At 42.8% G+C, this 12,930-nt stretch overlaps 1 protein-coding gene across 3 annotated transcripts in view; it reads left to right on the forward strand.

The window, feature by feature from the left end:
• Window positions 1–12,484, forward strand: part of LOC139275890 (otoancorin-like) — a 98,866-nt gene extending 86,382 nt beyond the window's left edge. For all 3 annotated transcript variants that reach the window (XM_070893112.1, XM_070893111.1, XM_070893113.1), the window contains exons 22-25: window positions 2,745–2,884; window positions 5,598–5,695; window positions 7,127–7,268; window positions 11,743–12,484. In XM_070893112.1, coding sequence (XP_070749213.1) covers window positions 2,745–2,884; window positions 5,598–5,695; window positions 7,127–7,268; window positions 11,743–11,813 — 451 coding nt within the window. In that variant the 3' untranslated portion in view covers window positions 11,814–12,484. The remainder of the gene's footprint in view (window positions 1–2,744; window positions 2,885–5,597; window positions 5,696–7,126; window positions 7,269–11,742) is intronic.
• Window positions 12,485–12,930: the final 446 nt, after the last annotated feature.

The raw sequence follows: 12,930 nt of genomic DNA on the forward strand, positions 1-12,930 counted from the left end.
TATAGGCCGGTTAGTTTAACATCTGTAGTGGGGAAAATGCTTGAAGCTATCATTAAGAAAGAAATAGCGGGACATCTAGATAGAAATAGTGCAATCAGGCAGACGCAGCATGGATTCATGAAGGGGAAATCGTGTTTAACTAATTTACTGGAATTCTTTGAAGATATAACAAGCATGGTAGATAGAGGTGTACCGATGGATGTGGTGTATTTAGATTTCCAAAAGGCATTCGATAAGGTGTCACACAAAAGGTTACTGCAGAAGATAAAGGTACGCGGAGTCAGCGGAAATGTATTAGCATGGATAGAGAATTGGCTGGTTAACAGAAAGCAGAGAGTTGGGATAAATGGTCCTTTTCAAGTTGGAAATCGGTGGTTAGTGGTGTGCCACAGGGATCGGGGCTGGGATAACAACTGTTTACAATATACATAGATGACCTGGAGGAGGGGACAGAGTGTAGTGTAACAAAATTTGCAGATGACACAAAGATTAGTGGGGAAGTGGGTTGTGCAGAGGACACAGAGAGGCTGCAAAGAGATTTAGATAGGTTAAGCGAATGGGCTTAGGTTTGGCAGATGGAATACAATGTCGGAAAGTGTGAGGTCATCCACCTTGGAAAAAAAAACAGTAAAAGGGAATATTATTTGAATGGGGAGAAATTACAACATGCTGCGGTGCAGAGGGACCTGGGGGTCCTTGTGCATGAATCCCAAAAAGTTAGTTTGCAGGTACAGCAGGTAATCAGGAAGACGAATGGAATGTTGGCCTTCATTGCAAGAGGGATGGAGTACAAAACAGGGAGGTCCTGCTGCAACTGTACAGGGTATTGGTGAGGCCGCACCTGGAGTACTGTGTGCAGTTTTGGTCACCTTACTTAAGGAAGGATATACGAGCTTTGGATGGGGTACAGAGACGATTCACTAGGCTGATTCCGGAGATGAGGGGGTTACCTTATGATGATAGATTGAGTACACTGGGTCTTTACTCGTTGGAGTTCAGAAGGATGAGGGGTGATCTTATAGAAACATTTAAAATAATGAAAGGGATAGACAAGATAGAGGCAGAGAGGTTGTTTCAACTAGTCGGGGGGACTACAACTAGGGGGCACAGCCTCAAAATATGGGGGAGCCAATTTCAAACCGAGTTGAGAAGGAATTTCTTCTCCCAGAGGGTTGTGAATCTGTGGAATTCTCTGCCCAGGGAAGCAGTTGAGGCTAGCTCATTGAATGTATTCAAATCACAGATAGATAAATTTTTAACCAATAAGGGAATTAAGGGGTATGGGGAGCGGGCGGGTAAGTGGAGCTGAGTCCACGGCCAGATCAGCCATGATCTTTTTGAATGGCGGAGCAGGCTCGAGGGGCTAGATGGCCTACTCCTGTTCCTAATTCTTATGTTCTTATGTTCTTATGTCATGTGTTAGCCTTGACAGTGAATTCCATTTTTCTGTTCAACAGCCAAGCCTGATCCTACCCTAAGATCAACCTCCCCTCATTCACCATTGAGCACACATAAAGGGGTTGGATTCTCAATCCGTTGCCGTCTCTGTTTTTTCCCCGGAGGGGCGGTAATGGCGGCGAACAGTATTTTCGGGCAGGTGACCAGCTTCCAGCGCCGCGCCGGGACATTTGGTGCCGTATTTGCGGGGGCGCGGAGCAATACCGCCCGGGAGAGGCGAGCTGGTGTGCAAAGCCCCTGGTTGCGACAACGGTTTGAAATTTGAAACTCGCCCAATCCGTAGCGCTCCGCAGCGCACTCTAGTGGGACCGCCTGTGATATGTGGATGTGGCGTGAGGAAAGGATTGGGAATGTTTTTGGTGGGTTCTTTTCAGATTTTTTTTTCACAGAAGCCTCTCTTCGGACGCACCGAAGCCTAAGGTTGTTTACCTCGGGATTTTCATTTAAACAACCGGCCTAACACCCTAAAAAAGGTGTGAAACTCCTCCCTTAGCGCTCCGCTCCACACTCAGGACCCAGCTGGTGAATTTTATGGCTGGAGACGCAAACCATTTCCCGGCGCAATATTTACCGCTCCGCCCGGGACAACGGTGCAACAGAGGCGCGACTGGATTTCCAACCCTAAGTGTTTGTGTGTACAATTTTCTTTCCTTTTCCTCCCTCATCTCTTGGCAGTGCTGACTCTGAATAGTGTGCTGTTCCACAACCTTACCCTTCCAATACCTCACCCAAGCAGCCATGTTTCATTGTGAGCCCAGACAGTGAGCTGGTCAATATGGAGCACATCATAGTTGATTATGTTCTGAATGTCCACACACATGCACTTCCAGCAGAGGTCGCTGGATAGTAATTGGAGTGGGAATCACAGCAGATTATCTTTCTCACCTTCCTACCACTGGATCACTGCAACATGCTTACCTCCATCCTGGCTGAGACCAGCTACCTTAGCACTTACTGGGAAGCAAGGCTGGGACCTTTTTGGTCTGTATGGTAAATTTACATACTGGAGGGTGCATTGCATTAAATATCTTCCATAGGGTTAAATAAATGGAGAACGTTCATGGTTAGTCATGCAAATTAAACTGAAATTGATGCCATTCATTGATCTTGCACATTCCCTATAGTTGCACACCAATGTTCTTGTGTGTCAGTGTTTTTATTTTTACTGGCTTGTGAGGATCAGATTTTGTTTTGCTGCCTCACTCTAAATTTGAAGTAAATCATCGGTACTGAGCTTAGCAGAAAATAACAAACACTCACAGATTGCTTTGTTTTATATTCCACAGCTCTGCTGCCAGGGATATTGGGACTAAGATATGTCCTAAGCCAGAGATTCTAACTGCTTTGAAGGTAAAAGCAGTGGAGGCTTTTTCCAACGTGGAAAGCTGGACTGGCGCACAGTTACAAGAGATAGGCGTAGTGGCAGGTAAGGAATACATAGAAGTTACAAGTCAGAAATAGACCATTTCACCAATCAGTTCCTGTAATTGTTTACCCTCCAAACGAGAGCAAATAATTCAAATCAAATTTCATAGAATGGTTACAGTGTGGAAGCAGGCTATTTGGCCCATCCAGCCCGACTCTCAGTTAGTCCCACTCCCTTGTAATTGTTTTTCCGTCAAATACTTATCCAACTCCCTTTTGAAAGATAAAATTGAGTCTGTCCCCATCACCTTTTCTGGCAGTGCATTCCAGATCTTAACCATTTGTTGTATAAAAAGTTTTTGCTTACATTGCCTTTGGTTCTTTTGCCAATCACCGTAGATCAATGTCCTCTGGTTCTTGACCCTTCTGCCAATGGGAACAGTTTCTCTCTATCTACTCTGTCCAAACCCCTCATGATTTTGAACACCATTATCAAATCTCCTCTCAATCTTCTCTGCTCCAAGGAGAACAACCCCAGCTTCTCCAGTCTATCAATGTAACTGAAGTCCCTCATTCCTGGAATAAATCTTTTCTGCACCTTCTCTAAGGCCTTCACATCCTTCCTAAGGTGTGGTGCCCAGAATTGGACACAATACTCCAGTTGGGACCGAACAAGGTTCATCATAATTTCCTAACTTTTGGACTCTATACCTACCTCTATTTATGAAGCTCAGGATCCCGTAACCCTTTTTAACTGCTTTCTCAACCTGCCCTGCCACTTTTAACGATTTATGCACAGCCCCCGCAGGTCTCTCTGTTTGTGCACCCCCTTTAGGATTGTACCATTTAGTTTATATGTCCTCTCCTCATTCTTTCTGCTAAAATGCATCACTTCACATTTTCCTGGGCTAAATTTCATTGGCCACGTGTCCGCCCATTTCAACAGCCTGTCTATGTCTTCCTAAAGCCGATCACTTTCCTCCTGACTGTTCACTATACTTCCAAGTTTTGTGTCATCTGCAAATTTTGAAATTGTGCCCTGTACACCCATGACCCAGTCATTAATATATATCAAGAAAAACAGTGGTCCTAGAACCGACCCCTGGGAAACACCACTGTGTACCTTCCTCCAGTCTGATAAACAACCGTTCACCACTACTCTCTGTTTCCTGTCACTTAGCCAATTTTGTATCCAGGCTGCCACTGTCCCTTTTATTCCATAGGCTTTAATTTTGCTGGCAAGCCTATTACATTGCACTTTGTCGAACATCTTTTGGAAATCCATGTACGCTATGTCAACCGGATTACCCTCATCAACTCCCTCTGTTACCTCATCAAAAAACTCGATCTAGTTGGTTAAACATGACTTGCCTTTAACAAATCCATGCTGGCTTTCCTTAATTAAGCCACCCCTATCCAAGTGACTGTTAATTTTGTTTCTGACAGCTTCCCCACTACCGAGGTTAAACTGACTAGTCTGTGGTTGGGTTTATTTTTACACCCTTTTTTGAACAATTTGTAACATTTGCAATTCTCCAGTCCTCTGCCACCACCCCCATATCTATAGAGGATTGGAATATATATTGGAATATATGGTGATATGATGATTCCTGCCCTCAATTTCCTCAGCATCCTAGGATGCATCCCATCCACTCCTGGTGGTTTATCGACTTTAAGTACAGCTAGCCTTTCTAATACCTTGTCTTTATCAAATTTTATCCTATCAAGTGTCTCTATTACCTCAACCTTCACTATGTCTATGACAGCATCCTTTTCCTTGGTGAAGACAGATGCAAAGTACTCGTTTAGTACCTCAGCAATACCCTCTGACTCCATGCATAGCTCTCCTTTTAGGTCCCTAATTGGCCCCACCTCTCCTCTTACTTCCCATTTACTATTTATATGCCTATAGAAGATTTTTGGATTACCTTTTTTGTTGGCTGCCATTCTATTCTCATACCCTCTCTTTGCCCCTCTTGTTTTCTTTTTTACTTCTCCTCCGACCTTTCTATATATAGCCTCAAATGTCATACGCGTTCTTTTTCTGCTTCATCATATTCTCTATCGGTTTCATTATACAGGGAGCTCTGGCTTTAGTTGCCCTACCTTTCCCCCTCGTGGCAATGTACCGTCACTGTAACTGAACGATTTCCTCTTTAAAGGCAGACCATAGTTCCACTACAGTTTTGCCTGCAAATCTTTGATTCCAGTTTACCCTGACCAGATCCGTTCTCATTCCACTGAAATTGGCCTTGCCCCAGTTAAACATTTGCTGACCCTATCCTCATATCCCTTCAATCCCTTTTCCATCTTCCACCTATCCAATTTAATCTTGAATGTTGACAGTTTCTGCCTCTACCAGTAACCCTGGGAGTGAATTCCACACCTGCATACCTCTTGTTCTTCTTCTTGACACCTCAACTATTGGAAACAATCGGCCAAATCTTGTTGGAGCACAGTAACAGAAATTAGGCATAAGAGGTAGAAGGAAAACACAGTACAGAGCACCATGATTGATCAGGGGAGGAATTTAAGACAACGGGCAGGAATGACTAAATTTCCCATACCTCAACAAAGATTTTGATAGAGAATCAGCCAATAATCGATAGCTTCCCTTCCACCCGCTCAGGTTTTTGCCTTGCATGTTCCAGAGAGTAGCCATCATGTGTACACCAGAAGGTGGAGCGAGTAAGTTGCTGTTGGAAATGTTGAAAATGTGATGCTTTTTAATGTGATCTATCCAATTCTGAACTATCTTACACTTTTTTTTGTAGCTGGGCTCACTGCAGAAGAAGTGCCCAAACTGATGATATCCGCAGTGTCATTCCTGACACCAGCAGCTGTTTCCCAATTCCTTCCCAACGTACTTTCGGTAAGTGGGTCATAGTAACTCTGTAATATATTATGTGGGAAACTGGATAATTGGAAGGAATCAATACAGAAAAAAACCATGTGCCAGGGAACATGAGACAATGCTTTAAGAATTTTTTTTTTCATTTATTATTAGTTCCTGGGGTGTAGGCGTCACTGGTAAGACCAACATTTATTGCCCATCCCTAATTGCCCTTGAGAAGGTGGTGGTGAGCTGCCTCCTTGAACTGCTGCAGTCAGGATGGTGTGTAACTTGGAGGGGAACTTGCAAGTGATGGTGTTCCCATGCACCTGCTGCCCTTGTCCTAGGTGGTAGAGGTTGCAGGTTTCGGCAGTGCTGTTGAAGTTGAGAGTTATTATTGACTTTTAACACACTCTGAAGCATCTTGGGGTCTATTTTGACTTCACGGTGACCGACTGGCGAAGTCCGGTGTTCGGCTGGCCATTCCAGCGGTGAAGTGGCCCCCAGTGATTTTGAGGCCCCGGCCTCATTTAAATCTGAGCTGTGGAGCTACAAGCAGGTGTCAAAGCAAGTTGTGGGGGAAGGGGTCACGATTGCAGAGTGTAGGGGTTCAACACTTAGCTTTGGTTGGGCTCTTCGATTCCATCGCCCATGAAACTGCACTGCACAGATGCCAACCAGATCCGACCTAAAATAGCAATCGGGGTCCTATTTACCTGATAGGACAGAGTAATTTAAATCAATAGAAAGACAAATTGGCTGAGGTGTTTAATGAGCTGCTGATCAGTTGCTGGCAATTTTGCACCATTGCCGAGTTGGAAATTCATCCCCTTGATCTTATTTGTAAATAGAGGGGTGTCCAATGATATTATTGTCTCACTCTTTTCTCACTCTTGAGCCTGCCACTAAACAATTCTTTGTGTGTTACAGTGGAACCCTGAATATCGTAATACAGGAGACACCTCCACTTCCCAACCCCTTGGTGAACAATCAAGGTTTGGTTGTCATAATAAAATAACTTTTAAAAGTCTGTAGTGCAGCATATATTGAGGCAGCCCCCCCTAACAGGCATGTAATCCTTTCCAGCCAATATTCTTCTGTGCATTGCACCCAAGTCAAACTAAGTCAGGTGCAGGAACAGGAAAATCTGTCCCGTTGAGTCTGCTGCTGCTTGTTTTCCTTTGATCATCAAGATAGTGGGTCTACATTGGATTTTTCACAGCTGGCTATCCCTGGCTCTTCCAGAAATCGGCAGTGACTGAAAGTTCCTAAATAAGGTGTCTAGTAGGCCTGTGAATTTGTTGACGCCTGCATTTTGCTTTTTTGATCCTTTGCTAGACTTCTGTTAAAAGGGGGGACATTTTGGTGAAATGTTTTGTTTAAATCTTCCTTGGTAGCATCTGAATGGGATTCAGATGCAATCATTGTTCTTATATAGCTGACAGAAATTTCTCATTCCCATTACTTTAGGCTATGACCATTGAGCAACTGAGAAATTTGGGACCACAAAATTATGGTGCTGTAACTGAAGCTCAAAAAAAAGCAATGACGAAAGAAAAGCTCAATGCCTTGAATGAAAATGCGGGATATGCACGAATCATTGGTGGTGCAGGTGAGTAGCAACTTTATAATCAGTGACAGAGTATGTAAGATGCTGTTAAATACCTAAGGAGCAGAGTTGGTGCTTCATGAACACAAATCATGAGAGCCCCTGCATCTGCCTAAGAAGGGCTGCTATGAACAATTCTGTTATGTATGCAATAAAGGTTCAAACTGAGTACTGTTTAACTAAGCAAGGTACAACCTTGGCTCTCTTTATTTAGGCCCCAAGTGCCTGACTCACAAAATGGCTGGCCTTTTATACCAGAGCAGCACCTTGTGTGTGCTGCTCAGTGGCCTCCAACAATGACACCATCTGGTGGCTACAAACAGCATGTACATACATGACAACACCCTCCTCTGAGATCTTATCACAGTCTTTCACAGGTTAAGACGGTCCAGTGCTTTATGCTCCTGGGTTGACCGTCTCAGTTCAATTCTGGCCTTGGGTAAATGTGCGAAGTCTGTTGTGGCTGGTGGCTGGATAGAAACATAGAAACATAGAAAATAGGTGCAGGAGTAGGCCATTCGGCCCTTCTAGCCTGCACCACCATTCAATGAGTTCATGGCTGAACATGCAACTTCAGTACCCCATTCCTGCTTTCTCGTCATACCCCTTGATCCCCCTAGTAGTAAGGACTTCATCTAACTCCTTTTTGAATATATTTAGTGAATTGGCCTCAACAACTTTCTGTGGTAGAGACTTTCACAGGTTCACCACTCTCTGGGTGAAGAAGTTTCTCCTCATCTCGGTCCTAAATGGCTTACCCATTATCCTTAGACTGTGACCCCTGGTTCTGGACTTCCCCAACATTGGGAACATTCTTCCTGCATCCAACCTGTCTGAACCCATCAGAATTTTAAACGTTTCTATGAGGTCCCCTCTCATTCTTCTGAACTCCAGTGAATACAAGCCCAGTTGATCCAGTCTTTCTTGATAGGTCAGTCCCGCCATCCCAGGAATCAGTCTGGTGAACCTTCGCTGCACTCCCTCAATAGCAAGAATGTCCTTCCTCAATTTAGGAGACCAAAACTGTACACAATACTCCAGGTGTGGCCTCACCAATGCCCTGTACAACTGTAGCAACACCTTCCTGCCCCTGTACTCAAATCCCCTCGCTATGAAGGCCAACATGCCATTTGCTTTCTTAACCGCCTGCTGTACCTGCATGCCAACCTTCAATGACTGATGTACCATGACACCCAGGTCTCGTTGCACCTCCCCTTTTCCCAATCTGTCACCATTCAGATAATAATCTGTCTCTCTGTTTTTACCACCAAAGTGGATAACCTCACATTTATCCACATTATACTTCATCTGCCATGCATTTGCCCACTCACCTAACCTATCCAAGTCAGCCTGCAGCCTCATAGCATCCTCCTCGCAGCTCACACTGCCACTCAACTTAGTGTCATCCGCAAATTTGGAGATACTACATTTAATCCCCTCGTCTAAATCATTAATGCACAGCGTAAACAGCTGGGGCCCCAGCACAGAACCTTGCGGTACCCCACTAGTCACTGCCTGCCATTCTGAAAAGTACCCATTTACTCCTACTCTTTGCTTCCTGTCTGACAACCAGTTCTCAATCCATGTCAGCACACTACCCCCAATCCCATGTGCTTTAACTTTGCACATTAATCTCTTGTGTGGGACCTTGTCGAAAGCCTTCTGAAAGTCCAAATAGACCACATCAACTGGTTCTCCCTTGTCCACTTGGCTGACTTGTTGGGGGTGGCAGTGGCCATGTCAGGAATCTGACGCCATCTATAGGGGAACTGTGATGTCCAGCAATAGTGAAATCATCAGGCAGGCTGATTAGCCAATCAGATTGACGAATTCTCACAGACAGCAAAGCATCAAGTAAAAGGCAGGGATTATAATTCACTTTTTAATCATTGTACAGAAAGCAAAATAAAGATTGTGACATACACATGCGATTTGGGTAGAAACTGAAATATCATAAAGAAACATTTAGATAGAAGCTGAAGTATCATAAACAAATATTTAAAAAATTTAAAATAAATTTTTATTAATTTAAAAATCATAGAATTTTAAATGTTCTTCTGAAGGAATGACACTCCACGCTTGTAAAATTAGTTTTTCACAGCCAGGGAAGTTGTTCAGCGGTAATTATGACATAGTATGCCATTAAAAACTCAGTTACACCTCATTCCACAAGGGTTAACAGTTTCAGTGGTTTTTGCAGCGAAAATAGTGTGTAAAAAGTTGAAGGTCATGTCAAATCACTGATTCTGTATTGATTGCATCTGCGAAAACTGGAACAACGCACCCTGTGGAGGAGCAGGGTATCACTGACAACAACTTCCGGATTTCCGCGTTTTGCTGCATATGTGCGGACACCAGAAGTTGCTGACAGTTTTACACAGTAATGCCAGCGAGCGCTAACAGTTTCGCCATCATTACAACCGCAAATTCCAGGCCAATAAGTGTTTTAATGTACATCACCTATCAATGTAGTCAAAGCTGAAGAAAAAACACATTGCTTCTTACTTGTGAGGAAACTAGTACTGTTGTTGCTGAGGTGACTGACCAATAGTCAGTTCACTATTCCCTTTTCGTGCTGTCTATTCAGCGTAGACTGGTGGTTTTCTGCTTAATGACACCGTCTTGTACTTATGCACAAGTTATGGAATCCTGTAGCAAATTGCTCAAGTTTATAAAGGTTGCCATCAAATGTCAATGAGACTTTAAAGAAACAGGAGAGTCTTGTGTTCAAATATGGTACAAGATGGCACTTTGCCAATCGCATTCTTTTCTTGGGTCGGGCTGTTTTGCATTTATTCTCCAGCTGGTACAAAGCAGCAACATTCATTAAAATGAATAGGCTTGAAATTTCAAGTCTTTGTCAAGTTATGAAAATTCTCTGTTTTAAATGACAAGGGATATTCTTATAGCTATATATACTCTTAACATTTGACATTGGTGGAGCACTGTGAGCAACAAATATGCCTATATTTTTCTTTCCCTTTGTGTACAGTATTTGGTTACAGTCAAGGCTCACTAAGATACAATCTGAGGCTAGTTTATATCAGACCCTACATCTGTATGGTTCTATCATGAGCCTTCCACAATGTTAACACTACTTCTGACCACAGATAAATTTGACAATTTATATAGGATACTTGCATATGTGGGCCTGATGTAATGGAAGATACTTTATACAGAGCCTTTCATGACCATCAGACATCTCAAAGCACTTTACAGCCATTGACGTACTTTTAGAATGTAGTCACTGTTGTAATGTAGGAAACTCAGCAGCCAAATTGTGCAAAGCAAGCTCTCACAAACAACAATGTGATAATGACCAGATAAACTGCTTTTGTTATGTTCAATGAGGGATAAATATTGGCCAGGATACTGGGAGAACTCCCCTGGTCTTTTTTGAAATAGTGCCATGAGATCTTTTACATCCACCTGAGAGAGCAGATGGGCCTCGGTTTAACGTCTCATCCGAAAGACAGCACTTCCGACAGTGCAGTGCTCCGTCAACACTGCACTGGGAGCATCAGCCTAGATTTTTGTGTTCAAGTCCCTGTAGTTGAACCCACAACCTTCTGACTCAGAGGCAAGTGTGCACCCTCTGGGCCACAGCTGACACTGTACAATGAAGGGGAAACATTTGTGAGGATAAAATCCTTTGTAGGATTTTGAGCCAGAGAGATTATTTGTGTGAGCAATGGTTCTGTGTCTTTTTATTTATTATTTCTATGATTCTGTTGACAAGATAAAATCCATTAAATGGGCTTTGTCCCTTTTAAATCCCTCTTTACATGTTTTTTTCTACCACTTTTTTGTATCTGTTTCCCATCCACATTTTTGTCCTTGAAGATTGCCACCTTGCTCATTTCATAGTCAAGGTTGAGAAATGATTGCATAAAATACATATATTTTAAAAACTATTTTTATAATTGGAATTGTTAAAGCTCACTGTCTTCTGCCAAGATGAGTGAAACTCAACATAAATAGTGATGTGGCCCTGCATGTGCCATTGTTTTTGCATCTTTAAGTATCTGTGTGGTGTTGTATTACATTGACAGTGTTAGTCCAGTTACCGGCCACATTCACTGTATAAATCTCATTAGCTATCGCCAAATCTAGCAGTGAATGTATTTCTGACAAGTGGTTACACTACAAATTCTCCAAGTAGCAAACATCAATTAGTCGCTCTCTTATAGCAAGGCATGTCCATGAGATTAACCTGTCCTTCATAATGATGTTGCTTGTATAAAACCATTTACCTTCTCTTGTTTACCATTCCCATTATAAAAACCCAGTTAGCTGAATGGAAGCAGATTGTGGTGACGTCAGGAGGGGTGAATAAAGTCAGTCACCCCATTTGCAACAAAATGGAAATTGATTAAGCTGGTTTATTCAGCAAACATTGAGCATTAAAATGTTATTCCATAGACAGTGTTTGGCTTTTCATTCTAACTTATTGCTCTGACTCCTTTTTTCTGATCAGGCTCTGTCTACTGGAACCCTGTAATGATGCTGACCCTCCTGGTTCTCAGCTTGACTGCGGCACTTCATTAAAATGTGAGTTGAAGATTTCGGAAAATCACGGTTGCTGAGAGCTACGTCAAGCAAATCCCAAATACAATTATCCATTGAAGTTTCAGGTTAAAAATAATACAATTATAAACCGCTGTAAATTCCTGCCTTTTAGCATTACGGAGATAATTGAGTAACCATATAAAATGTTGCAGATAAAGAAATGGGATTTCTCTAAATCTACTAAAACTGAAAATACTAAACAATACATCCTGTTAGTACCTCCTACTTAATTTTAAATGTCAGTCAGCTCAAATCTTACTGGAAGGTGCAATAAATAAAATGAGAAAGATGGTGATAACCATTTCTGAAAGAAACCCGTGCATTTTGGTTTATAGCATTTAAGACTTGAAGTGCAGTTTTTTTGCTAGTAAATAGTAACCAGCTGGTGTTACAGTCAGCATGTGATAGGGAATAGAAGGAGCCAATGTATGTGGTCACTGCTGGTTTGCTGTTCCATTAACCTTTTGATTGGAGAGATCACATCATATAGAAGGTAAGTGGCTTTATAGATAACTGTGATCTCTTGGACTGGTTTTGATTTGCTTGAGGAGTCGGAGAGGAATTTTCCAGAGTATTTTCTTCCCTTGTTGGGACTGGATTTTTCTCTGATTGTTTGCCTCTTCCAGGAGATTACATAGCTGTGATAGGTGGTGGGAGTTGGGTGGGAGGGAAGCGGGGGCGGGCGGGGTGGAGGGGGAGCACATTAGTCTCTAGTCATGATGCTCCAGGAGTGTGGGGCAGGCTTGATGGACCAGCTGGTCTTTCCTGCCCATCACTTTCATTTTTACATTTCAGCAGCAATTCTAAACTACTAAAATGCTATTGGTGTGGTTGGCCCATTTGGGAACACGCATTGTGAAGACTGGCTTCCTCCATTAACTCAAAAAAAAAATTGGATCTTTACTGAAGCTTGGGTGGTATGGGTGAGGATGCAGGGAATGATATGTTGTTCTTTTAAAGGCTGACAGATAAACTGCAGTTTGTTCAAATAAATTTACTTTTTCACATTACATTCTTTACAATGCGGCCAGACTAAACGTTGGCCATGCCACCAACTTTCATTTGGCGCACTTTGAGGCCTGGAGCTGAGTCAGCA

The sequence above is a fragment of the Pristiophorus japonicus genome, chromosome 11, assembly GCF_044704955.1.
Source record: "Pristiophorus japonicus isolate sPriJap1 chromosome 11, sPriJap1.hap1, whole genome shotgun sequence".
Classification (NCBI taxonomy): Eukaryota; Metazoa; Chordata; class Chondrichthyes; family Pristiophoridae; genus Pristiophorus; species Pristiophorus japonicus.